The sequence below is a fragment of the Cyphellophora europaea genome (assembly GCF_000365145.1).
Source record: "Cyphellophora europaea CBS 101466 unplaced genomic scaffold supercont1.9, whole genome shotgun sequence".
NCBI classification, from domain to species: domain Eukaryota; kingdom Fungi; phylum Ascomycota; class Eurotiomycetes; order Chaetothyriales; family Cyphellophoraceae; genus Cyphellophora; species Cyphellophora europaea.
In genome coordinates this window covers 957670-982674 of record NW_008481815.1, presented here as the reverse complement: position 1 = coordinate 982674, position 25005 = coordinate 957670, and the positions used below count along the sequence as shown (strand labels likewise).

Sequence of the window (25005 nt, the reverse complement as noted above, 5' to 3'; positions counted from 1 at the left end):
GGCATTCTCTGCCCGCCAATCCGGCACCGACTAGCTTCACTCCAGCTCCTAGAAGCCCTGGTGGGAGTCCCCAAAGGACCCTCGGCTGTCGCCCGCTCCGGCTACCTGCTGTTTCTGTATCCAAACTCCAGTCACGGCCTTCAGCCTCAAGGCCAAATCGTGGCTCTGTTAGACGGCGAATGAGCCTTACTATCAATATCTAAAAGACTCGCTGTGGACTCGAGAGCGGTTTGTTTAAAAAGTACATAATTACGCGCTGGCCGTTGCCTCGTACCCGCCGACCACGACTGTAACGTGTCAATGTCCACTGCCACTGCCACTACTGCCCTTGGAGCATGGGCGAACAATTCGCCTCTGTACCCGAGTGATCCAACAGTCTCATCAGGCGTCATGTATGTTCCAGCCAGCCAACCGTACGAGTATCCTTTGCCCCAGCGGATTCCCGGACCCCGATTCGTTCCTGAGTCTGGCTCGCCGGATCTGGCCACCACCACGACGGGTCACTTGGCACCTCCTCGCAGGAAAAGGGCCTCCAAGCCAAAAGGTAGTGTGCACCATCTCCATCTCATTGTTCTGTGTACGTGGCCCGCCACTAACGATTACTGGTAGTCCGGACAGGATGCTCGACCTGCAAAGTATGTCCCCGCTTCGCTCGTATACCTGCTCGGCTCGGTCTCGCTTGACAGACCTGCGCCCATCCTTGTTTTGACCTCAATCTCGCCCCCTTCATACACACATCTTAGCTGAGACACCGACTTCGGGTTGCATGACTAACATGGCGATCTCAGATACGACGAATCAAGTGTGATGAGTCCAAGCCCAGCTGTAAGTCTTGCATTCGACCATGGCACTTCTACTTATAGTGCTCACGTGAACGCTTAGGTTTACGGTGTACATCTACCGGTCGAAAATGTGATGGGTACGAGTTCCCAAAGAAGACTCAGACAGAGCCGCAGCAGGGCCGGTCCTCCCTCTCGCCACCGACTAAGCGGCCCACTGTTTCATATACGGGTCTGATACTACCTGCTTCTCTTTCCCAACCATTCGAGGGCACCCTTCAGGAGAAGCGAATCTTTCATCGCTTCCAGGTCCGGTCAATACCAAGCTTCATCGGAGGCTCCGAAGCCAACTTCTGGACCAAAGTCGTGCTCAAGGCTGGCCAACAAGAACTCGTCGTTCGTAACGCAATCATAGCACTCGGCGCTCTGCACGAAGATTATCAGATCCGCAGTGGCAAGTACGACGCTCAGCTCATCGAGGATCAAAGCTACCGAGACGTGACCTTACTGTACGGCAAGGCTCTCCGTCAACTGAACCAACGCCTCAACGAGCCCACTAAGGAGAACGCCAAAATCGCCATTATATGTAGCATTCTCTTCGCCTGCTACGAAGTTCTCCGCCGCAATAACATGGCTGCTGTGGTACACTACCAACAAGGAATGAGACAACTGATGAGACAAATGACCCTTCCACCTGCCGCCTCCCCCACTGACGGCACCCTAACCACCTACCCAAATCAACAATCCAGCGTCACCGTCCGCTTCCGGGAGATACCGGAAGACGAGCTCGACGACATGATGCGCGTCTTCGCCCGCTACGACATCCAGGCCTGCACATTCAGCAAAGACATCGCCGAGCCACTCGGCACCGACGCCACCACACCGCGCTCCCTCCCTGCCGACCTCACCATCTCCCAAGTCCGCACCCACCTCGACAACCTTCTCATCTGCGTCTACCAGCTCATCAAATCCGACCTCCGCATGTACCGCTACTGGGATGTCACCGCCGTGCCCACGCAATGGCAGCACCGCCGCACCGACGCCATCAAAACCTTCCAAGACTGGCTGACCGCCCTCGAAGGCTTCTTCGCCAAGCCCGACGCCCCGTTGCGCCTCGCGCCCTCCGAGGAGAAATCCCTGCTCGGTCTCCGCCTGCAGATCCGCATCGCCATCATCATGCTACAGATGAGCATCGACCACAAGCCCGAAACCAGCTACGACGCCTTCAAGCCCGACTTTGACGACATGGTCACGCGCGTCGAACGACTCTTCGCCTCCCTCGCCCTCGTGGACGCCAAGCCCCTCGACGTCGAGTCCGTCGACTTCACCATGGAGCTGGGGCTCATTCACCCGCTCTTCTTCATCGCCACCAAGTGCCGCGATTGGAATATCCGACGGCGCGCGGTGGCGCTGCTGCGCAAAGCGGGGAAAGAAGGCGTGTGGGAGGGCCCCATCATGGCCGTGCTGGCGCAGAAGGTCATGAGGCTGGAGGAGCAGGGCATTGCGAGGGGTACCATGGTGCCCGAGCGCAACAGGTTTCATGATATCAAGAAGAATGTGGATTATGATAATCGGTTGGTGCTGTTTGAGATGAGTAAGCCGCTTGATGGGACGTATGATAATTGGCATTATCATAAGGATCGGGTGGCGTTTTGATCACGGGGGGTTTTGCGTATATATAGAGAGGGAAATATCTCGTGAGCCTATGGATAGGGGCACAAGCGCCTGTCTGTTATGAGTGGGACGACAGGCCCTGGGCTGCGGTGCGTTTTAGCGGCAATGCATACAGCGTGGGTAAAAGCGCGGTGTTTGGACGGGAACATGACTTGATGGGGTGCGTGGATGGGCTTCGAAGAAGCACAACCCCAATAATATGATACTATTACGACTTGAGTTGAGTTCTCCAGTCCACTTCCACTGCGAATCTTCCTGACGCTGGAGCTGCACTATTGCATCTATCATGGCGTTTTGTGTTGCCAGTGTTCCCAGCAAGGGTTTGTCCACCATCCCAATCCCGCACAACTTGAGGCCATATATGCTGCTCCGAACCGCTTCCACTCCACAGCAACTGGTCACCGCTACGCCCGCCGCTCCACGAAGCTGAGAATGCCCGTGACGATGTAGCGCCTCCCCAACACCACATTCTCAAGTCCTCAGCCCAATCCGACCATCATCACGCCCTTTGGAACCCGTCCGTAACTAACACTCAACCTCCCGCATCTCCTCCACAGGCACCACGCCCAGCAGTTTTGCCATCCCACCCCTCGCCCTCTCCGCCCAGGCGTTGCTCCGCGACCGGGCACCATCCTCAAACGTCGCCAGCGCCTCCACTGTGACCTCACCTCCGCCCTCTCGAATCAAAGTGGCCAACTCGGCGGCATCCTGCCACGCCGCGTTGGCGCCCACGCCCCCTACAGGAGGCATTGGGTGCGCTGCATCGCCGACGAGTGTGACGCGCGCATTCGTATCCCAGGCCGCGATGGGCGGGCGTGCCATGAGGAACGACAGCGGCGCGGCGGCGTCGGCGAGTTGATGCTCGGTGATGGCGCGAATGGTGGGGTGCCAGTTGGTAGTGAGTTTGGTGGCAAGGGCGGCGGCGCCAGCAGATTTGAGAGATAGGAATTCTGGGTCTGGCATGGTGGTGCTGGTCGTTTGCAGGAGGAGCACCCAGTAGAGGTAGTCGTCTGGGAGGCTTACTGGTGGTGGCGCGGTGGAGGTAGATAACAGTGAGTGGTTGAAGCGCATGGTGTCGCAAAACAACTTTACCTCTGGCTGTGCGGGATCACTGATGACGCTGATACCGTGGTTCAGGACTTGCTGGGGAACGGAGGTCGGGAGGGAAGCCAGCAGGGTCTTGCCGAAGATGGCGCGACCGGTGGTGTCTAGAACGGTGTAGTTGGGAAGGAATTGGCGCCGCACGGGCGAACGCACGCCGTCCGCGGCGACGAGAAGAGTGCCGGTTGCATCGGTGCCGTCGCCGAAGTGTGCGGTTACATCGTCGTCGCGCAGGGTGTAGTGGCTGAAATGCTTACCGAAGGTCATATGCTCGTCTAGTCCTTGCAGCAGCACGTTGCGAATGGTCGCGCGATCGACGTTCCACGCTTGGCCGGGTTGAGCGGGCATGCTACCTGGCGAAGACTCTGCGGTAGAGGCATCGATTTGGCAGCCATTTTTTATGACGGGAGCCGAGGTCCGATCGAACTGCTCATACAGCTGGGCTGGAAGTAGGGATTTCAGGGCGGAGGCCCCATCCTCAGAGATACGGATCCGGTAACCTTGCGAGCGAAATGAGCTTGATGTGTCGCGCTCGTAGATATGAAAGGGGATGTGCTGCGTGAGGAGTGACTGTCCTAGGGCTAGACCAGCAAGGCCACCACCGATGATGAGGATCTGAGATTTTGACATGGTGTGTTTGTATCTTAGGCTGGGAGCTGTTGCAGAGGGGCTATATCTGTCCCTTTGTTCTTTGCTTCAGCTCCGGTTCATATAGGTTGGGTTGAAGCCCGTGGTTCCGCTCGGCGCCGAAAGCTGGAATACTTCCAGGAAGGGTGTCCGAAAGGAGACATGGTAGCACCAGACGCAGCCAATCATCAATGACTAGATGATTAGCCTTTGCCAATCAACGAGCTGTTCGCCAGGCAGCTTGACTCACAAGATGAAGACGGCAATTGCAGTAGGCTCAGATACGAGGCTGTGTGGATGGACAGTTTGATGATATTAAGCACTTGCAACTGTATTAATTCGTGTAACGAGAACGTACCACGTAGAACACAGCACAGGGACCACCACTCTTACGAGCCTCTGCGGGCACAAACAAGTACCTTGGTCATCCTCGCTGGTACTGGAGCAGACAGATACTGTGAAGCTTGGAACCCGCGCTGGTGGCGGAATGATGCTGCATGACTTCAATGCAACGTCGATACAGACAGAGCAAATCGACCAGGAGCGACTATGAGGACGAGAAGTCATGTAATCTCCTACCTATTGTAAGCGCTTTGATGGGTGAGCTGCAGAGCCTGCCGAGCTTTGTGTGCTGTAGCTGAACAATCTTGAGCGGGTCGGAGGAGATACCACGCCTTTCGCTATCTTGAGGCCGATGGTACACCGGCATCGCAGCCACTTCATTCAAAGACTCAGAGGTATAGTTGGAGGTCAGTCCTTAGGTCAGTGGCTGCCTAATCATCTATCAGAGGCACAGGAGACCGAGGAAGAGCTGCTTTCCGAAGGAGCAAGGATTGTATAATTAGGGTAGCAATGCTTCGTTCGCTTTTCCAGAAGGACCGCCTTGTTCGATTTGTGTGGGAAATTAGCCCCGTAAGGCTAATCAGAAGCAGACTTGGCAGCAGTGCGCATCAAGGAGGGGCGGCGATCACTCCATCGGGATACTATGCCTTGGAGTGCTGTACGCTGTATTTGGATGTCATACTATATGGACACGATCGTCCCATGGCCATGCTTTTGTCCCTGCATGTTGCAGGCGGAGTGAAAGGCCACATTGCGGTCATGGAGCTGAGGCTATCGGAAAATAAAATGCACGCGCAGCAGCGCAGAGTTTTACTGAACAGCGGTGACCCCTGGAGGCCGCGGCTTTGGCGTCGGCCCGCGCGCCTTAGCTTGACCCAGTCTTCACTACACGCTGGTCTGACTCGTATTATCGTGTTTCGGTACTGTGCTCAAGAGTATTCGTCGTCTGACATAGACTGGAGGAGAGCAAGCAGTTGTGCATATAGCTTTGTAGTGGGACCTCGATAGAGGAAATCAGCGATGGGACATTCTCACGGACCTCGGATCTCACCAGCGTCGTTTGCACCAACATCATCGCTGGCATAGAGGACCATAAGCACCTCTAGAATGTGCGCTGGACAACGAAATTTACCGTAATTAATGGTATGGGAACATACGCCCCAGACTGGGCTACCAATCGGACGGGCGCACGTCACCGGCCCCTAGCGCGACGGGCTGCACCTTTTTCCTCCAGAAAGCCGGTCCCAGAAACTTGACCTTTGATGACACTTGAACACCTTGAATCATTCTACACGTCCACCGCCTATCCGTAACTTCCCCTACATCGGCCAGCTACTGACATTGCTTCGCTGTGAATGTCATGCTGCGTGCCATGTACCCTCAATTCTCTATCGCCCGCCATACCCTCCTCTAATCTCCCCAACGCTTCATGAATCCCGAGGAGCGCGGTACTCCACCTTCGCAATCGCCTCAACGCGTTCCCGCGCCCTTTTCGCACGACCGTTTGGCGGAGATCGTCCACGACCCTCAGAGAGGCCCCAGCCTTTCGTCCAATCCTTCCGACGTTGACAACGACTGGGTCAGCCCCTTTACTCTGCCTCCGCTGCCTGCCCTCCGCCGCAGTCGCGACCAAACTGGTCTTTTGAAGTCTCCAGAGCATCTACGCCAAAGAGGTGGAAGTGGTGCATATTACGCAGCTGCCTGGGGCTCACCCTACGCGTCACCCAGTCCGGAGTCTGCTTCCAAACGGTTTCGCGACGCCCGGCGTGGTAGTGACAACGACATAACCTCACCGCCGCGCTACGTTCAGTCTCAGCTCGCTAACACCCAGCCTCGCGCACGTCATTCACTTGACCTGAGCGACTCGCTTGAATCGCGTACGCAGGCTCTGCAGGGAGAATCTGAGAGACCTAACTGGCTGAGCGATTCAGACGAGAGCGACCGCGAGCGACCCCCTAAGAATCAGCGCACTCCTACAGCACGTACCGAGCTGGGGAGCTGGGGCCCGTCACCAGACCAGAGTCCGCTGAACTCCTCCCCAAGCAGTCGTCAGACCCACCAGACACACGAGTCGGTCGATACAGTTACTCCCGAAACCTTCAACGAACCCCAGACTGGTCGCTTCTTGCGGAAGCCCGCGCAGAGCAAGATGTCACAAGTTGAAGGTCTGCCCGCGGATATCTCACCAGACTCTGAGACTCAGAAGCCGCTGCCCGTTGTACCTAGTCACAGCCGACAGGGAAGCGTCGTTACATCAAAAATGGAAGCATCGAATTCCCCTTCTCGGCCACGGATGGGTTCGATCAGCTCTTTTCAGAAGCAGCGAAAGAAGGTTCTGTGGAAAGGGAGGAATTGCATTATTTCGTTGCCCATGACCGATCGTGAATCATCTGGTCTTCCACCGGTTCTCTCACCACAACAAGTCAAGGAAAGATTACAAGCCCTTAGATCCGAAGGCTACAGCACCGATGGCTTCGAGCTGACCGACACTGATGGCTCGTCCGCAACATTGAGCAATGGTCAGAGTCGTCCTACTTATCCAGACCCGACAGAAATGCACGCAGAGCGGCAGATGAGATCTTACAAGGTCTACATTCCCGATCAATCTGAGTGGCAGAAATGGGTCGAATACCTGCAGGAAGAGAAGCTTCGTGCCTTGGGCGTCACTCCAAGCAACTCTGAACCAGCGCAGTCAGGTCCCTCGCCGTTGTCAGCCTCCCTTTCGCGCAACTCGTCCCGTTTCCCTGGTCCAATTTCTCCACCAATTGGTACTTCCTCGGCTGCTAGCAATTCCGTCAGGGTGACTAGCAATCCCTTCTCGCCGGCCTTCAGCGCATCATCCGGTCGTGGATCAGCTATCGGCTCTGGCAATTCCTCACAGTTGAATGGGTTCCCTGGCCCCATGCATGGCTACAAAGGCTCAGTTGCTTTCCCTCTGGGTCAGGGCCGTATCACTTCTCCGGTGGACTTCGTCCCTGGCCAAAGTCCATACATCCCGAATGCACGCTCACCTGCTGCTGGACTCAATAGACAGCCGACGAATTTCTCACCAGTCAATCCACATGGCATTCAGAGCCTGGATAAGGTCGTTTTGTCTCCCCTGAATGGGCCCTCGAACAACCCTCAGCAGTCGGTTCCAAGCAACAGCCAGTCTTACTTCCCTGTTCAACCCACCGGGCTCGCCCACAAGGTTCAAGGGCAAACTCCGTCAAGTCTCAGCCCGCCAATTTCCTCTCAGCAGTCAATCAGTCTACCCCGTACACCCAACATCGAACAACTGTCCCGACCGCCGATAGAGATCCAGCACCCTACGCCCAGAAGCCACCGTCATAATCTCAGTGCTGCATTCCAGAAAGAGATCGATGACGCCGAGGCCGCGTTGGAGCGCGAGGATATGGAATACGAGGCTCGTGATAGAAGTGGTGCTGTGGACCAAGATGCCAAAGAACCAATACAACCAGAGGATGAATCTCACGAGGAGCTGCCTATTCTCAAGCGACCCGAGACTATGGGCGGAGCAGACGACCGATCCGAAATCGAAACCAATCCTAGCATTGCGGGTACACCAATGCTTCTGGACGACAAGAACCCTTTCAACAAATGGCAGGTATTGAGTGATGCCGCACGTGGCGACCGGCTAGAACCTACCAAAACCCACAAAGCACAAACCTCGCTGTCCAGGTTTAATGTTGAAGCTAAGGAATTTAATCCTACGGGTGGATTTCGGAGCTCAAACTTCAACTTCAGCGCTAACACTGGCATTACGCCCTTCGCTGCACCTTTCCAACCTTCTGCACACCCTTTTCAGCCGGCACCTCCGAAGCCTGCTGCGCCTGTAGTCCGGCCGACTCATGCATCAAAACCTTCGTTCTCACGCCTGAATGTCGGAGCTCCTGCGTTTGTACCAGGGTCAATCAGTGCGGAAGCTCCTGCTTTCGTCCCAGGCGCATCTGTGAAGCTACCAGAAAAAGCAGCGGAGAAGAGTGCGCCACCAGAGCCAACTCCCTTCAACTTTTCCTCCGTTACCTTCAACGTGGAAGCCCCGGCGTTCAATCCAGATGTTCCATCATCCGAAGTCTTCAAGTCATTTTTCAGCTCCAGTACTGGCCCCACACAGGATTCCAAAACTAGCATCTTCGGCGACATTAAAATTGAACCCGGGACCCAAGCTACTAGGAGAAACAAGGCTTTACCGATTGTGAGACCAAGGTCCAAGGATGGTCCAGCGGGTTCTGCCTCACCAGCGGCAGCTGAGCACTCGTCCGCAGAGGAGTCTGAGGGTGAGGACGGTCGGGCAATGCCGCCAACAGATCGAGCAAAACGAGCCCGTAAAGTTGGTAGCGATGGCGATCGCAGCCCAGTGTATGCGGAGTCCGCTCCATTCAACAACAATTCTCAGATCCTAAAAGAGATCGTCAATGATGCTGCAGTCCGTGGGGTCACCCCAGAGAAGCTGGACGAGAAGCCGACGGATGGCTGGTCCTATATCGCTGCTGATCCCGAGAGTATCGCGCCTAGGGCAATTACTCCAGCGCAAAAACTGAGATCCCCCAGAATGGGGTCGCCTTTCATGTTCGAGAACGAGTCTGATGCTGTCAAGTTCAGCGAGTCGCACCCTAGTCCTCACGGGTCAGCGGAACGGGACGCTTTGCTGGAAGATCTTGCCTCGTCCCCACTCAGCGACATTCTTCGGTCGCCAGAGCCGGCTCGGGACACAAGTCACAAGCCCAGGTTCTCTCTGTCGGCGCTTGCAGAGCCCTTCGAATTCAAGCCATCAAGGCCGGGAGATGTCGAGGCTCTACCGACTTCAAGCGCTCCCGAATCCGCCGGAGAAGCTTCCAAGGACTCGTCCCAGCAAGCTCCGCAACCGGCCCCGAAACCGAAAGGAAAGGGTCTCATGGCTTCTCGCTTTGCTAGCATGCCTTCATCATCACCGCCAAGCTCACCGCCGCCAGCTATACAGGAGCCATCATCGCCTCCGCCCACATCAGATTTACCTGTTCCGGAACCGGCCACAGATGACATTGCGAAGGATGTCGAGCTCTCTGAACCGCTGGACGAGACTGCTACATCCGATCTGGGCGAACCAGCCGGGACGATTGAGGCCAGCAGTACAGTTCAAAGCCCTCAGTCCGCCAAGCATCAGCAGGAAAGTTCATATCCGAGTTCCACGGTGGCACCAGAGCTGCACGATCGCGTTGCTTCCCTGGCCAGTTCCAGATATGCGCCGCGCAACGATCACAATCTATCCCTGTCCAGTTCTAGATATGCTCCCCAAAATGACAGCTCGTCTGCCATGGCAAGTCCTGCCTACATCCCTGGACGGAAAGAATTGCCAAGAGTGGAGTTCTCTGACGAAGGCGATGATCTCATGCCGTCCTTTGAGGAAATAGATGCTGTCATGAAACAGTTCGAAACCAATCCTGAGCTAGGTATCGAGCGACATGATTCTCCTGTGCAGTCTACGCCGTTGGTAGACATGCGCCTGGGCAATAACTTCCGCAGCGATGCACCCAGTCCAAGTCCCAGAAGACTTGACCGACACCCAGACCCCAACAATGAAGCTGCACAGGCTGCTTCCTTCGGTCTAGGACTTGGTATCCACAGACTCACTGCTGCCAAGGACGATGTCAGTGATTGGAACGATGCTATCTCTTCCACTGAAGAGGCCAAGCTGAACTCTCGGGCGCAGTTCTTTGATGGGCATGTCAACGATTTGGTCGATGGCGTTCTGGAGAACCGGCTGGGTCCGCTGGAGCGCACACTACAGGCCATTCAACACTCGGTCGCTCTTATGGCAGTGCGACCAGCTAGCAAGCAAAAGAGCATCTCAAGCGACCTCAAACAGTCTGACGCTGATGACGAAGATGAATACAACGCCTTTGAAGGCTACAGCGCTTACCGATCGCGATCGCCCGACGCGAAGCGCGATCGCAGAACCAGTAGAATTCGTGCTGCGGTCGCAGAAGGCATTGCGCAGTACAAAGAAAGTATGCCGGCCGCCGTGGCTCCTCCTACCGATCTCGCTGAATTGCGAGCCGAACTTGCGGATATGCGCGAACTGGTACAACATTCCTCTAGCAATGCACAGCTCCAAGCAGAGCTAGCGGAGATGCGGACGTTGCTCGAGAAAGGCGTTGGCAGTGCTGGCCAGAAGGACCTCAAGGCAACTCTTGAGCATGTCATCTCGTCTCATCCCCGGCTCCGTGGCTCCCGCGTACAGCAGGACCATGATTCGAGCACCACCAACGTCAAATTACAGCTCGATGGCCTCGAAGCGATGCTCAAGGTCGAGCAAGAACGTGCAGAACATGAAGCTCGATTACGCAAACAAAAGGAAGACGAGGTTCTGGAGCTGCGACGTAAACTTCAGCTGGCGGAAGACGAAGCTGCCGAGCAGCGAGAGGCTTCTGACCAGGCGGAGCAGAATCTCAAGGCCTTTGTCCATGAGAAAGAGGCTTACTTGGCATCGCAGCAGCAGGTTGAGAAGCTCAATATGATCATCGACGAGCAGGAAGAGAATCTCAACGAGTACCGTCGGTATAAGAAAGATCATCAAGAAGATCTCGACCGAGTTAGGCAGAGTAACCGCACGCTCATCGAGGATCTTGAAGCTTCACGCACCAAGACAAGAGAATTGGCACTTACCATCGAGGATGAACGGTTGAGGATAAAGGACCTGACCGACGATCTTGAAGACGAGCAAATCAAGAACAAAGATCTCACACGTACCCTGTGGGATGTCAGAGATCAACTCGAGGAGAGGACCAAGGCCTCGCGTGCGCTGCACGTCAAGACTGATGCGCTCCGTACTGAGGTTACAAATGCTGTCCGCGAGTTGGGTAAGGAGCAAGCTGACTGGAGACAACGCGAACACGAGCTCCTCACCAAGATGACGATCATCGAGGGAGCGCTCGACTCAGCAACGCGACGACAAGAGAAGGCTGAAGTTGACCACGACTACGTGGCCAAACAGCTCAAAGATGCCCTTGTCTACAAAGATCGCTTCGAACATTTGCAATCTGATATGGCTAAATCCCAAGAAGCCATGGCAGCGCTTCGTGCCGAGCGAATCAAGCACGAGGACAATGCCTATCGGCTCGATCGCGAGCTTGCCCATGTCAAGGAAAGCAAAGCTGCCGATATTGCCACTGCAACAGCCCGTTTACAAGCCGAAGCCGAAGGTGCTCGTTCTCAACTCGAAGGGCTCCGGTCGGACTCGGAAGCCCGCATTACTCGCCTTCAAGCAAGACTCGATACTGCAGAGATCGACATCGAGGATCACAAAGCCAAGTACGACAGCGCCATTACTGAAGCCGAGGAGACTCGGAAGCAAGCTCTTCAGGAACAGGCGGAGAAGCATGAAGCTGTCCTAGAGGAGCAGCGATCCAGCCATGACCGGCATTTGGCCGACTTGAGAGAACGCCATACTCGTGCTATGCATAATTCGTCTGATGACAAGCATAGACTCGAGCACCAGTTCAATGAGAGGCTCGCCTTTAGTGACGACAAGGTCAAACATCTCGAGGGCAAGGTGTCTGATCTGGAGGAGCGTCTGGAAGTTACGAGATCCGCGGCGAGAGCGGCTGTCGAAGCTGCAACCGGCAAGACGGTCAATAATCTGCCCACTCCAGCCAACTCGGTCGTAGCATCTCCTCCCCAGCGAGCCCAGAGCGCATCGCTTTCGCTTGTCAAAGGTACCGAGATTCCAGAAAAGATCCCAGTACAAAGTTTGCGCGAGTCGATCATGGTTCTACAAGATCAGCTGCAAAATCGCGAGCAGCAAATCGAGAAGCTTGAGGCTGAAATTGCTGCTGTGGACAAGGAGGCTCCCAACAAGCTTAAGGCGCACGAAACCGAAAACACCTGGCTTAGAGAGCTTCTTGGTGTAAGGATCGATGATATCGAGGACATCATTCAGACCCTATCCAAGCCAGACTACAACCGAGAGGCCGTCAAGGACGCTGCGATCCGCCTCAAGACCAACATCCAAATGGAACAACAAATACGTGAGCGTGCCGCCAGCAATGCTGGAGCCGCACCTGCTCTTCCATCGTTATCGTCTTTGGCTAGCTACGCCCAGTCACCTCGAGCTGCGCTTCCAATGGCCGCCGCCGCAGCCTGGGGTAATTTCCGCAAGGCAAGAGATGTTTCTATGAACACGCTTGGTCAAATCGCCAACGATTATGCCAACACCCCGTCAAAAGCCGGTCGCGGTCGCGCAGTCAGCCCTGCTGGCAGCTGGTCTTCTGGCATCATGACTCCGCCCAACACAATTCAACAGCCTGGTCGGACACCGTCAGCTGACGCCTCATCAATGCCGCCGCCAGCGATGCGACCTCTCGCTGCCGCCGCAGCAGCCCGCAAAGTGGCCACACCTACACCAACACCTGCCAGTGCCTCCCATGAAGCTCGACCACTCCGGGCGTTCAGCTCGCAACCTAGAGCGCTGCGGACTAAGCTAGAGTCGGTCGATGGTAGAGACCCTCTAGCCGACGCCGGTGAAGGCAGCAGTCTGCGAAGCCCGAGCCCAGAATCGCCGACCGCGATCAAAGGTCGGCAGAACATCGACCTTGGTGACGACGTCGACGAGGACGCGAGCCCGCTTGACGAACGTGGCGAATTGAAGCCTTTTGACGATCTCCCTCCGACTCCTCACGAGATCGAGGCTGAGGCTGAGCGGGAAAATGCCGAGTGAGCTAGCAACTCGCCGTTGACGCATATGCTGCTGCACTCGAAACGACACTGAAGTAAGAAGTGCGCACGCGCGCGCCGCTTCTGGGGAAGAGGAAGACGAAGTAGAATGAAATTTACGGGCACGCGCCCCGGTCAGAAGAACGCATCTCGCGCCCAGTGAAGAAGAGGAAGAGGGAAAAAAGGAGGAGGAGAGCAAGCGAGTTTTTACGAAGATTGTCGAATTTCCTTTTGTCATTAACTTGATGTGCATAATTTACCCTTTTGTTTAACCCTGTTCAACATGGTCGGCTTTGGAGATCAGCGAGACATAACAACATTCGCTTCCTTTTGCAAAGATTCTGGGATGGGGCCCTAGACGGGCAGCATGCAGCAAGCAAGCAAGCACATACCTTAATTACCTTTTTCTTGTTGGCGGAGGTTCAGTTCAGGCAAGCGTTTGTGTTGTGTTGAGTGTGTGGATTCATGAGATTGCAGCGAGAAGCGAGCACCATCTTTTTCCGGGAGAGGAAGGAATACCCAATTCCAAGACTGACTGACTGTCCTTTGTTGGCTTTTTTGTATTTTGTGTCCGGTTCGACTTTTGTTCGAATCGAAAGAGAATGATACCCCCCCTTTGCTCCTTGCTGCTAGTACCATTGTTTTTGGTTTGCTGGAGCTGAGATTGTTGGAACGTTGAACGTTTGGCTGATTCCTGGGATGGATGATTACTTCCGGCACAAAATGATGCTGTGGGTGTCAAACGTAGTAAGTACATAGATTGCCGAAAATGGGAGATCAAATACTCTCTGCTCCTATGTACCTCTTTTTGGGCGGTGGTAGCTCGTCGTTCTTCCTGGCTGATTGGGGAGGAGTCTGGCTTCACACGTTCATCCGCCCACATATGGTGTCGAGGTTGCTCGAATGGTCAGCTTATTTGGGGGTCTAGTAGCCACACCACGGAAAAAGCACATGTCGTCGCCATCATCCTTATGTGGCTTATTCCACTATGGTCATGCTCCCCACGTCTGGGACACCTACAACGGTTGGAAACGGTCATCCAGGATTCCGGAACCTCGCGTCCACCCACATCGCATCCAGGACAAGGAACGTTATGAGGAAAGGCAGCGCCAGGAGCCACCGCCTCTTCACCTCCCGGCCAACAAGCAGCACGAGAAAGACGCCGAAACCGGGAATGAAACTATAATACGGGCTCCAGGCCACCCAGACAAGCGAGTCCCAGTACATCGTGTAGCTGCACCAGCTCAGGATCACCATGATGTCGAAGAAGACGGCCGCCAGCAGCCACCATATCTCGTCTTTCAGCCATTGCTTGAAGCTGAAGGTCTTCCGCCACCGTCTGACCCTGGCCCAGTTGGTTGCGTCGTCCGTCGGGCAGAGGTCGGCGTACGTGAGCTGAACATTCTTGCTGAGGGTTTGCAGCTTGGAGTTTGCGTGCAGACGGACTTTGTCTGGATCGAGATCGACGAGGGGTTCTTTCATCGCTTGCGACATGTCGAGGACGGCGCGTTCGATGCCCATGTGACGCTTCAGAAGTTCCGGGTGGGAATGCAGCCAGGAGTTGAGGTGCAAAGCGTACATTCCGATGGCCCACACGAGGGCGGCGACGACGTAGGCGTAGAGCAGGAGGAAGGAGAAGCCCCATTGGTATTTGACTTCGCCGCGTTGCTGGCAGCTGCTGGCGTCGTTGAAGTCGGCTTCGTCGTAGATGGTTTGAGATTGGCTCTCCCAAAACAATGGATTCGCGACGTCGAAGACTTTGCTGCCAGTGTCTCGGTCTACCCATGAGTGCCCGCTTGGCATCCGGTCCCAATCGTCCTCCGAGTAGCCGGCTTGCTGCATTTGGGCCAGGCTTGCAGCGAAATGAGCCGAGATATTCAAGGCCGGATTGAGCTGGATCGCCGTCGTGGTGTTGCTGGAATCGTCAGGTTGCTGGAATGTGGTGTTGGACGCGCCCAGCAGGCCGTAGTATTTCCCGAGCAAGCCGTACTCGGCAACGTACTTGGATACCGCCCACATCCATTTGCATTCATTCGTGGTGGATGAACGAAATATAATTCGTCCGCTAGCCGCATCCACATCATCGACCCCATAGGGGCTGCAAGAATAGATGTTCTGATAAGACAGCATGGCGTCGCCATCAAACGAAAGAGCAATCCTAGTTTCATCGATGAAGCCGTCTCCTAGCCGCGAGCCATCATGCACAGTGTACACCACTGGCTTGAAATTTGTGGCTGGGACCAGGAGGGAGTCCCTGTCCTGGACAAATAACACTACAGCAGCGGTGTATCCGGTCATGGCGCTAACCCACGTAGGCGTCAGCAAGACAAATGCACCGGCGAATATGATCCAGAGGATGGTTGCCTTTCCGCGAGATCCCTTTGTACTCCACAGACCCTTTGCGAGGTTTGCCATACCCGCGACTGTGTCGTTCTGTAGGGTCACGGCCTTGAAGGTGTGATGGTGAAGTGATGACCTCTCCATCAGGTAGCTGATAGCTTTGGTGAAGACGGAATACGAAATCCAGGCGAGAAATGCCTGACCACCACGGCCGACTCCCTGGCATCCACAGTTAGAAGCTTTTATCGTGAGGCTCAAAGGTACAGGAATACACAGACCACGTCCCATGAAACATCGATGAGTTTGGCAATGCCGAACGAATAGCTGCCGAACTTGATGTTGACAGCAAAAAAGGAGCTCCGGGTCCAAGGTGTATAATGCAGGTTGTCAAGTGACAGCTCGAAGTCTCCATCGGGCGTGCAGCCTCCGTCTTCCTCGGTAAAGAAGATTCCGGGCAGGCTTGACATCAGAATAAGCAGTACGAGTAGGAGTAGTATCGAAAGCAACGGAAGGAGATGCGAGAAGAATTGTCGACCAAGCCATCCGAACTTGGAGTTCTGCACATCGCGTAACACCTGGATCCAGAACGTCTTCTGCCACACGAAGCCTCTTTTCTGAGGGCGATCATCATACTTGATCAGTGCCGGTGTTGTCGATGTGGTCCGTGTAGGCGTTTTACCCTCACCGCTGCGATTATCAACATCGAAGGGGCGAAGAGGTTCATAAGGCTGAAAAATGTCGTTGTTCCCGGCAAGGATGGAAGATCGGGCTTGGGCTCGGGCATCTGATATGTCACTGCAAGCAATCCAGGTATCTCCCATGGTGTATACGGTATCGTCAGGCTGAACAACAGGTTATGGGAACAGCCCAAAGCAAACATTAGAAGATAGCAAAACGAGGTTATGTGCAAGGCTTGTGCGATATATGCATCGTGATCCTGGGGAATGGGCGCCCGGCTGGCAGCGACTTGCTCGTGTTTGACAATTGACAGCACGGACTTGGGCTCGGCTTGCATAGCCCCCACCTTGATCACGAGAAATGGTGGGTATACCGTGTTCAAACTGAGACGCACAGCCTAATGACCTAACGCTGTCGATTACCGAGGTTGGAACAAGCAGGATTTTCGCCAAAGGAGACTCGTTGTTCATGTTCGGCATTTGCGCATTTCGTCAGCTGGACGGAAGCTGGGAGTCGCCTTGTACGAAATCTGGGGAAGAGGAATGCAGCGATTTAGGCTCAGAATGGGGACACAGCCACCAGACCACCAGACGAAAGGCAGCTTGGCAGCCAGCTTTGCAAGCCATTGGGCTGAAATAAGTTACATAACGTAGTGTGAATGGAGGTGTTCCAGCCTGGTCAGACGCCACTGCTTGACGGCCTTGTAGAAGTGTTAGAGCGGGCCTGCTTGATTGTAGACCAGTCCACCTCCTTATGGGAAAGATGTGCTTGTATAGTTCACCCAGATCCCACCAAGGGTGCGAGGTACGGTCATCTTACGGCACCGCAGTCCCGAGGTCCCAATGAACATCCCCCACGGCGGTATTATGTCAAACTCCCGCTCCGCCCTCGTTGCCAAGAATACGACGTGTTCCAGACCGCCTGGGCAACTGAGCTGTCCCGGCCTCCTCTGCATAAAAGCCCGAAAACATGCACATACTTGAGTGCAAGCCTATGAGGCCCTCTAGCTGCGACGCGGCATCACAGCAGCAGGATTCTCGAAGAGACTGTGCGATCTGGATATTCTATCTATCCCATCGAGGCAAGGGAAACATCAGGCAGTGAAAGTCGCGCTAAGCCTGATCTGGCAGTAATTCACGAATATTGCTTCAACGATCACCACAAGCAAGCGAACACCGGACTGATAGGCCAAGTCCCTAGAAGTGTTGTTGAGCGGAAGCGAAGTCGTTGGGGATCATGACACCGCCACGGGGAAGGACATGATGTACAGATCGTGTCACGCAGAACGAACTGCGAACACCACCCCCAAGGTTGTCAAGACGTAGGATGGTGGCCAGACTACGCTTCAGTCAACGCTCAGCTCTTTGGTCCATCTGACGTTACCTACTGACGTCCTTTAGGCTCTGCTATAGATAACTCTCGGTCCTGCTCGGAAGGGCAAACAACTTTCACCTCACGGCATCCGCTCCAGGAAAGAGATCGACGCACGTATTCGCACTCTTGAAATCCTTGGCACGAATCTGCCTTGTTCGCCGTCTTTCAGCCCCTTTGAGACCCGCAACATGCTTCTATTACAGGTATGAGATGTGCATGACGAGCTTGGCCAGCAGCGTACTCGGAGCAGAGAAGTAGAAGACAAACTCCAACACAGGCTTTGGCAGGCCACGGCGTTTCTTCAAAAGTTGAGCACATGGATATTTGTGGTGAGGCACGGTACTCCGCGTACAGCTTCGCGAACGGTATATAAAGCAGCCATGCACCCCTCGAACGGCACAGCACAGCAAGTACTCAGCCTAGCGGAGCAGCTCAAGCCGATACCAGACCTCATCATGTCCACTTTCACACTATTGACTGCTGTCCTCGCGACCCTCCTCCCCCTCTCCACCTCCACCCCCCAACACTGCAAGCCCATGCCCAACACCCCCAACTGGCCCTCCCCCACCGCCTGGCAAACCCTCAACAACACCCTCAACGGCCACCTCCTCTCCCCACCCCCACCAGGCGCCGTCTGCCACCCGACCCACCCCCTCTACAACAACGCCTCCTGCACCGCCCTCCTCACCTCCTGGACCTCCTCCGACTTCCACGCCCGCAACCCCATCACCTCCGACTACAACGACGACACCTGCCGCCCGGACCCCACCCGGCCCTGCTCCCGCGACGGCTACCCGGCTTACACCGTCAACGCCACCGAAGCCGCCCACGTCGCCGCCGCCGTCCGCTTTGCGCGCGACACGGGCGTCCGCTTTGTCGTCAAGGGCACGGGCCACGACTTCCCCGGCCGCTCGGCGGGGCGTGGCGCCCTGTCCGTGCACACGCACTGGCTGCGTGGCGTGGAGGTGCTGCACGAAGACCCCCGCGCCGCAAAGTACGGCGGTGTCGCGGCCGTCAAGATCGGCGCCGGGATGCGCTGGGGCGAGGTGTACGCGGCGGTGGCGAAGGAGAATGTGACGGTCGTGGGCGGCGCGGATCTGAATGTCGGCGTGGGCGGCTGGACGGGCGGAGGCGGCCACAGCCCCGTGTCCAGCATGTACGGGCTGGGCGCGGACAATGTGCTGGAGATGGAGGTGGTCACGGCGGACGGGGAGGTGCGGACCATCAACGAAGAGTGTGAGCCGGACTTGTTCTGGGCCATGCGAGGCGGCGGGCCGGGCACGTATGCGGTGATGCTGTCGGTGACGATGCGCGCCCACCCGGCCACGATGCTGTCGACGTACGCCTTCTCCTACAGCACCACCGCCCTCAGCGCCGCGTTCTGGAACATGACCGCCTACTTCCACACGCAGATCCCGCGCATCGCCGACGCCGGCGCCATGGGCTACTACTTTACCGTCCCCAACATCACCGCCCTCGGCGCCGACGCCTCCGCCTTCCCCGGCAACATCGATGCCACCACCGTCGACGCCTCCCAAGCCGGCCTCCTCGCGGGCCTCCTCCTCTTCCCCAGCACCGCCAACGCCACCGAGATCATGACACCCCTCGAAACCGCCCTCGCCGCCCTCGAGCAGCCCCACCCCATCCACACCTCGCACACCGCCACGCCCCCCACCGACTTCTGGACCATCTGGTCGCAAACGCAGCCCCAATCCGTCGGCAGCACCAACACACGCCTGGGCTCCTGGCTGCTCGGCGCTGAGGGCATTACCAGCAAGCCCGTGCCGGAACTCGCCGCCACGCTGGCCGCCGCGAGCGGCGGCCTCCCGCTCCCGCAGCTGGGACACATGGTGGCGGGCCCAGGCGTGCGCAACGCCCCCAAACGTCTGCCCGGCGGCGGGGACGCGGTGCTGCCGGCGTGGCGAGACGCGTATACGCACGTGGTGCTGCCGGCGGGGTGGGCGGGCGCGGAAGACGAGGAGGCAGCGACGGCGGCGTTGAGGAGGAGGGTGGGTGCGTTGAAGAGCCTGCAGCCGGGGAGCGGGGCGTATTATAATGAGGCGGACCCGACGAATGAGGCGTGGAAGAGGGATTATTATGGGGAGAATTATGGGAGGTTGGCGGCGGTGAAGGGCCGGTGGGATCCTGAGGGCGTGTTCTGGTGTAAGGCGTGCGTGGGGAGTGACGAGTGGGTGGTTAGTGGGGGGGAGGGGGTTGGGCAGGAGGCGGAGAGGCTGTGTCGGAAGGCTTGAAAGGGGTCTGGAGGAGAGGAAGTGGTTGTGGGAGTCTCTCTTGGTGTGGCGGGTGGGTGGTACCTTGTATACGTGGAAAACAGGCTATCTGTCTTACCAAGATCTTTTAAATTCAACCGAACATGCCGAAATGAAGAACAACCAAAGACACTAAATGGATCTATTGTGCGGCTTTCACAACTTGGCCTTCTCCTTCCCTAGACCGGGCGCAAAAGTCGTTCCCTGCTCGCCGCCCAGCGCTCCGACGATGGCATCCACGCTCTCCAAAATCCACTTATTGCCCTCCTCACTGGCCAGCCATTCGCCTCCCTCCAAGTCCTCCTCGGCAGACCCGTCCTCGAACGCCTTGCGCAGCCCAAAGACATGGCTCAACACCTGTGGACCCACGCCGGTCTGTGCTCGCAGGCACGCGATCGCCACCAAGCTAGCCAGTACGCGTCCGACTTGGGCAGGCATGTTGTGATCCGGGTCGGAGAGCAGGGTGCCGTAGTGCGCGGAGATGATGTGGATCGGCAAGTTGGGATGCGACGCGGCGAGCTTGTCCACGAGCTTGTCCTCGAAGGGCCGGTAGATGCTGTTCCAGAGGGCGCGGCCGCGTGAGACGACGGCATCGGCGTTCTTGGAGGAGAGCTGGCGCGTGCCGGAGGTGGCGAGTTGGGCTTGGACGTCCTTGGGGAGACCGTCGCGGAAGGCGCCTAGGTTGTTGATGACGCGGGGAATGCCGTTGAAGGAAATGCATTTGAGGCCGACTTCGCGCATCAATTCGGCGGATTCGGTGGGGGTCAGTGTTGATGGTGGCTGCGACGCTATCGAGTGTAGTTGTAAGAGTGATGCTGGTGAGTTCATTGTCATCGTGGTGGCAGTGGAGATGGTGAGCCATGCAGGTGTTCCGACATTGTGTGACCGTGCGGACTCGGCGATTTGGCTGTATATGGATTTAATGTTGGTGGGAGCTTTGGTGACGTTCGGCCTTGCATGGGCAGCATTGATGAGGGCTTTCAGGCCCTCTGAGAGCTTCGACATGTTTGCTGTCGATGGAGAGCGACGTCCTTGGGGCTGCCGAGGTTGACGTGAGAGCTGGGCAGTGTCTGATCATGAGCTTCGTAATTCAAAGCTGCGGAATTTTCAGGGACTGAATACCTTTCTGCGCGCTCTTTGTGCCGGTCTCTCCCATATGAGGCTCTTTGGGACTTGTGCAGGGGTCTGCTTAGAATGGCCAGGTGTCCGGCTGGTCGTCACGATTGAGAACTTCGGCAAAGCATCATTGATGCCGATCCCTCCTCGGCATCTGTCGGTCATATTTTATGACCGCCTGCCAAGCACGAGCAGCCCCCGGGGGGTCCCCGATACGGGGCCTGTGGCATTCGGCACTCCGGCCTCTTTCACCGTTGTTTGTAATGTGCACGTAGCTGTACAGTGTTGCAGATGAAGATACGTGCCATCAGATGGCTCTTGACTTCCGCCAGAGACCATGTTGTGGATGGAAACTCGAAAGTAGGCATAGTACAGATCTTTAAACGTCTGGCTGAAGACCTCCCAGGCGCCGACCGGCGCCCATCGGACCTGAATGCGTACCTAAGAATGGTACCCACACATAAGCATCAGCAAGCCTGTCAAGGTTGCTGCAAGCTTCCTGGGCACCCACCCCGGGATGACATGTGAGGGTTGGCACCTTTCTCATCCCGTCACCCCTACAAAGATCGTCCTCTTGTGGCCTGCCCTGCCCAATCATGATAACGGCACGGGACTCCGTGGTCCTTGAAGCTGTTCCCGTTCCCCGGCCGCTGTCATCCCGGACAAACGATGTAACGCGCGATGTAGAGTAGGCCTAAGGACCCTCTCGGTCCCCAGAAGAATGTCCTCCAGCGGAAACCCCCAGCAGTTCTCGTGGGGTTGGACGGGGGTTGATAAGCAGAGCGTTCCCCGGATTGAGGGTCTGAAGTTTGATTCCACCTCCATATTCTGTTTCGCATCAACCGAACCTCAGAACGTTCATCTTTTTACCTAGGTCTGCATCTTGCTTCAGGTCTTTCAGGATGGGCGGCAAGACAGAGAGTCTCGACGGGGCGCGAGATGTCATTGCTCCAGAGAAGGCCGAGATTGCCATCCATGAGGAGGATGTGCTTGCGAGGAAGATGACGAGGAAAATTCTGTGGAAGCTCGACACAAGGTAAGTTCAAGTGAGGCCGAAGTGATGCACAGGTGAGATCAAGATGAGTCGGCACTGATACCCTACCAGGGTCCTCCCAGTGCTCGCCCTGCTATTCCTCTGCTCATTTCTCGACCGCACCAACGTCGGCAATGCCAAAATCCTCGGTCTCGAGGACGATCTCGGCATCAGCAACGACCAATACGCCAACGGTCTTGCCATCTTCTACGCCTTCTACATCGCCTCAGAGGTGCCGTCGAATCTGGTTCTTAAACGAGTCACGCCGCGGATCTGGCTGCCACTATTGACCTTCCTCTGGGGTGTCGTCGGCATGTGTCTCGGATTCGTCCGGAACTACGGCGACTTCCTCGCCGTCCGCGCGCTGCTGGGCTTGACTGAAGGTGGTCTCCTACCCGGCATGGTCCTCTACCTGTCGTCGATGTATACCCGAGCAGAGCTAGCTCTACGCATTGGACTCTTCTACACCACAGCCTCCCTCTCCGGAGCCTTCGGAGGTCTACTGGCCCGTGGCCTCAGCGCCATCCCCACCACATCCGGCGTCGATGCCCAATGGAGGTGGATCATGATCATCGAAGGCGTCCTCACCAGCGTCGTCGGCGCTCTGGCCTTCCTCGCCCTGCCAAACTCCGTCGCCACCGCTAGCTTCCTCTCCCCCGAGGAACGCGAGCTGGCACAGAAGCGCCTCTACCTATCGCACAACACCTCCCTCCCCCGCGCCACCGGCCCCCCGGAGCCCGAGCGCTTCAGATGGTCCGAGGTCGTCCGCGGCCTGACATCACCCCAGCTCTGGCTCAGCGGCACCGCCTACTTCGCCATCCTCAGCGGCCTCTACTCCTTCGGCCTCTTCCTGCCCTCCATCGTCGTCAGCCTAGGCTACGAAGCCAACACCGCCCAACTCATGACCGTCCCGCCCTACGCCGTCGCCGCCGCCATCACCGTCCTGGTCGCCTACCTCTCGGACCGCCTGCGCGCCCGCGGCATCGTCATGCTCTTCACCCTCCCCATCGCCATCATCGGCTACGCCGCCATCGCCAACGTCGGCGACGACGCCAACGCCGTCAAGTACGGCATGGTTTTCCTCATGGCCACGGGCCTCTATGCGTCTGTGCCGCCCATATTGGTGTGGATCTCCAATAACTCCGCCGGCCACTACAAGCGCGCCACCACGACGGCCATGCAACTCGCCATCGCAAATTGCGGTGGGTTCGTGACGACCTTCATCTATCCGAACAAGGAGAAGCCGAGTTACTTCAAGAGTCACAGTATCGTGTTGGGGCTGTTGTGCTATGCTTGGGCTGCGTGAGTGTTTCCTTTCCTCATATTTCTTTTTTGCCTAAATTGTATCTTTTCCACGATTCCTGTATCTATATTTTACTGACCAGCAGCAGCATTCTGTGCAACGTTCTATACTGCGCGAAGATCAACAGGGACAAGGCTGCAGGGAAGTACGACAAATACAGCGGCCTTGGTGATGATCGGGAGCCGACGTTCAAGATGGTCTTGTGAAGCAGCAAGCCTCCTGACTGAGTTGCTCAGAGAGCCAAAAGGGCCAATGAATGGATGAAGGTGAAAAATATAGCCGGCCGGTATATTACATCTGGAGCCTTTGCCGAGAGAATAATTTCATCCATTTTAACATAACCTTTTCTACAGGAGATCAAGGGAAAAGCTGGAGGCCCCTCCTCTTCCCTTCATTTGAAACGGGCAAACTGCGACGGGAATACTAACGTACCACCCCCGGGGTTCCCTACTCCTCGCTTGGAACGCTTCAAGAAGGCCTTGTTGAACAACCGTGCCCTTAGCGTCAAACCCCGTTTCCGTTCAGCTGAAAGCGTTGCCTTTCCTGTTTCCTGTCTCAATGAAGAATCCTCAATTTTCACACTGCTACGACCCCACTAACAAAACCGCCGCCGCCGCCGCCAGCCCCAATCCCAGCACCCCAACGCCCCCTACCCTCGCAGCCCCATTCTCACTACTCCCACTCCCACTCCCACTCCCACTCGCTCCATCACCATTACTCTCCGCGGCCGCACCAGGCGCCTCGCTGGGCAGACTCTCCAACGCCACCCCACCCGTGATAGTAACGGGCATCTCGCTAAAGGCAATGTCCTCGGTGGCGTATGTGGTCGTGACGGTAGTTCCCGTACCGGCAACACTGGCGTCAATGGTGCAGCCGATGCTGCCGGAGCTGATGGCGCAGTGGGTGTCCATTGTTAGGAGGTTTTGGGATGTGAATTGAAGACCCTGTAGGAGAGAAGCCATTAGCATATTCTACTTCCGGGGATGGTGGTCATGTGTCGATGTGGCCGTGCGTTGGCTGATGATGCATGGCTAAGGCATGTCGAGTATCATAGATAGACTGGCGTGAGAGGAAAGAGGAAAGATGCAAGGCTCACGTATGTAGACGGCCCATTGACGATCGTCATGATAGGGTACTGCACATTAGGCCCGCCAATGATCTCCGCGATATGGTATGTCGTGGCTGAGGGCTCCGCTGCGATGACTGAGGCTAGGAGCTCGACATCTGGGTCGATGGAGACGGCGGTGCCTTCGAGCGCGACGAAATAGACGGTGGCTGGCGTGCCCGAGACCGAGGGGGACGCGGTAGAGGAGGAGAAGTCGCTGCCAGTGCTTGTTGGAGTGAACAGGTCGGTTCGGGAGTTGGATGAATCAGGCGGGGCGAATATGTCGTTCAGCGTGGTGGTCTGCGCGTGGATAGCACTGGCAGCCAGTAAAAGACTGCTTAGGATGTATTGGTGTTGCTGCATCTTCGTAGAGCAGTGACGCTGTGCGATGGAAACGGTGACGCCTGGCTTCAGCAACGATGCCTAGCTCTGTATGTAGCGCAGATTCGTGATACTGTTTATTTGTATCTCATGGAAATGAGAGAGGGAATAATGATCCAGAGGACATAGTACAGCGCGACACCTGAGCTTTTTGTAGAAGAACTGATTATTGTCTCAGCCATTCCCAG

The 25005-nt window shown here is 56.3% G+C and overlaps 8 protein-coding genes across 8 annotated transcripts; 4 read left to right on the top strand and 4 right to left on the bottom strand.

Annotated features, from left to right (window-relative positions):
• Positions 1–390: 390 nt before the first annotated feature.
• Positions 391–2435, top strand: HMPREF1541_08826 (uncharacterized protein; the record flags this gene model as incomplete). The annotated part of the gene is made up of 4 exons (XM_008723144.1): positions 391–549; positions 610–702; positions 789–825; positions 883–2435. 4 exons carry the CDS (start codon positions 391–393, stop codon positions 2433–2435), a joined length of 1842 nt encoding a protein of 613 aa, XP_008721366.1.
• A 543-nt stretch (positions 2436–2978) lies between these two features.
• On the bottom strand, positions 2979–4184 carry HMPREF1541_08825 (uncharacterized protein; the record flags this gene model as incomplete). The annotated part of the gene is made up of 1 exon (XM_008723143.1): positions 2979–4184. The coding sequence occupies one exon, from the start codon at positions 4182–4184 to the stop codon at positions 2979–2981; it is 1206 nt and encodes a 401-aa protein (XP_008721365.1).
• A 1768-nt stretch (positions 4185–5952) lies between these two features.
• Positions 5953–13221, top strand: HMPREF1541_08824 (uncharacterized protein; the record flags this gene model as incomplete). The annotated part of the gene is made up of 1 exon (XM_008723142.1): positions 5953–13221. One exon carries the CDS (start codon positions 5953–5955, stop codon positions 13219–13221), a length of 7269 nt encoding a protein of 2422 aa, XP_008721364.1.
• A 1031-nt stretch (positions 13222–14252) lies between these two features.
• HMPREF1541_08823 (uncharacterized protein) lies at positions 14253–16378 on the bottom strand (the record flags this gene model as incomplete). The annotated part of the gene is made up of 2 exons (XM_008723141.1): positions 14253–15776; positions 15836–16378. 2 exons carry the CDS (start codon positions 16376–16378, stop codon positions 14253–14255), a joined length of 2067 nt encoding a protein of 688 aa, XP_008721363.1.
• Positions 16379–18064: 1686 nt separating this feature from the next.
• Positions 18065–19861, top strand: HMPREF1541_08822 (uncharacterized protein; the record flags this gene model as incomplete). The annotated part of the gene is made up of 1 exon (XM_008723140.1): positions 18065–19861. One exon carries the CDS (start codon positions 18065–18067, stop codon positions 19859–19861), a length of 1797 nt encoding a protein of 598 aa, XP_008721362.1.
• Positions 19862–20035: 174 nt separating this feature from the next.
• Positions 20036–20884, bottom strand: HMPREF1541_08821 (uncharacterized protein; the record flags this gene model as incomplete). Its single annotated transcript, XM_008723139.1, has 1 exon — positions 20036–20884. The coding sequence occupies one exon, from the start codon at positions 20882–20884 to the stop codon at positions 20036–20038; it is 849 nt and encodes a 282-aa protein (XP_008721361.1).
• A 1013-nt stretch (positions 20885–21897) lies between these two features.
• HMPREF1541_08820 (uncharacterized protein) lies at positions 21898–23537 on the top strand (the record flags this gene model as incomplete). Its single annotated transcript, XM_008723138.1, has 3 exons — positions 21898–22031; positions 22101–23330; positions 23420–23537. 3 exons carry the CDS (start codon positions 21898–21900, stop codon positions 23535–23537), a joined length of 1482 nt encoding a protein of 493 aa, XP_008721360.1.
• Positions 23538–23915: 378 nt separating this feature from the next.
• Positions 23916–24799, bottom strand: HMPREF1541_08819 (uncharacterized protein; the record flags this gene model as incomplete). Its single annotated transcript, XM_008723137.1, has 2 exons — positions 23916–24275; positions 24428–24799. 2 exons carry the CDS (start codon positions 24797–24799, stop codon positions 23916–23918), a joined length of 732 nt encoding a protein of 243 aa, XP_008721359.1.
• Positions 24800–25005: the final 206 nt, after the last annotated feature.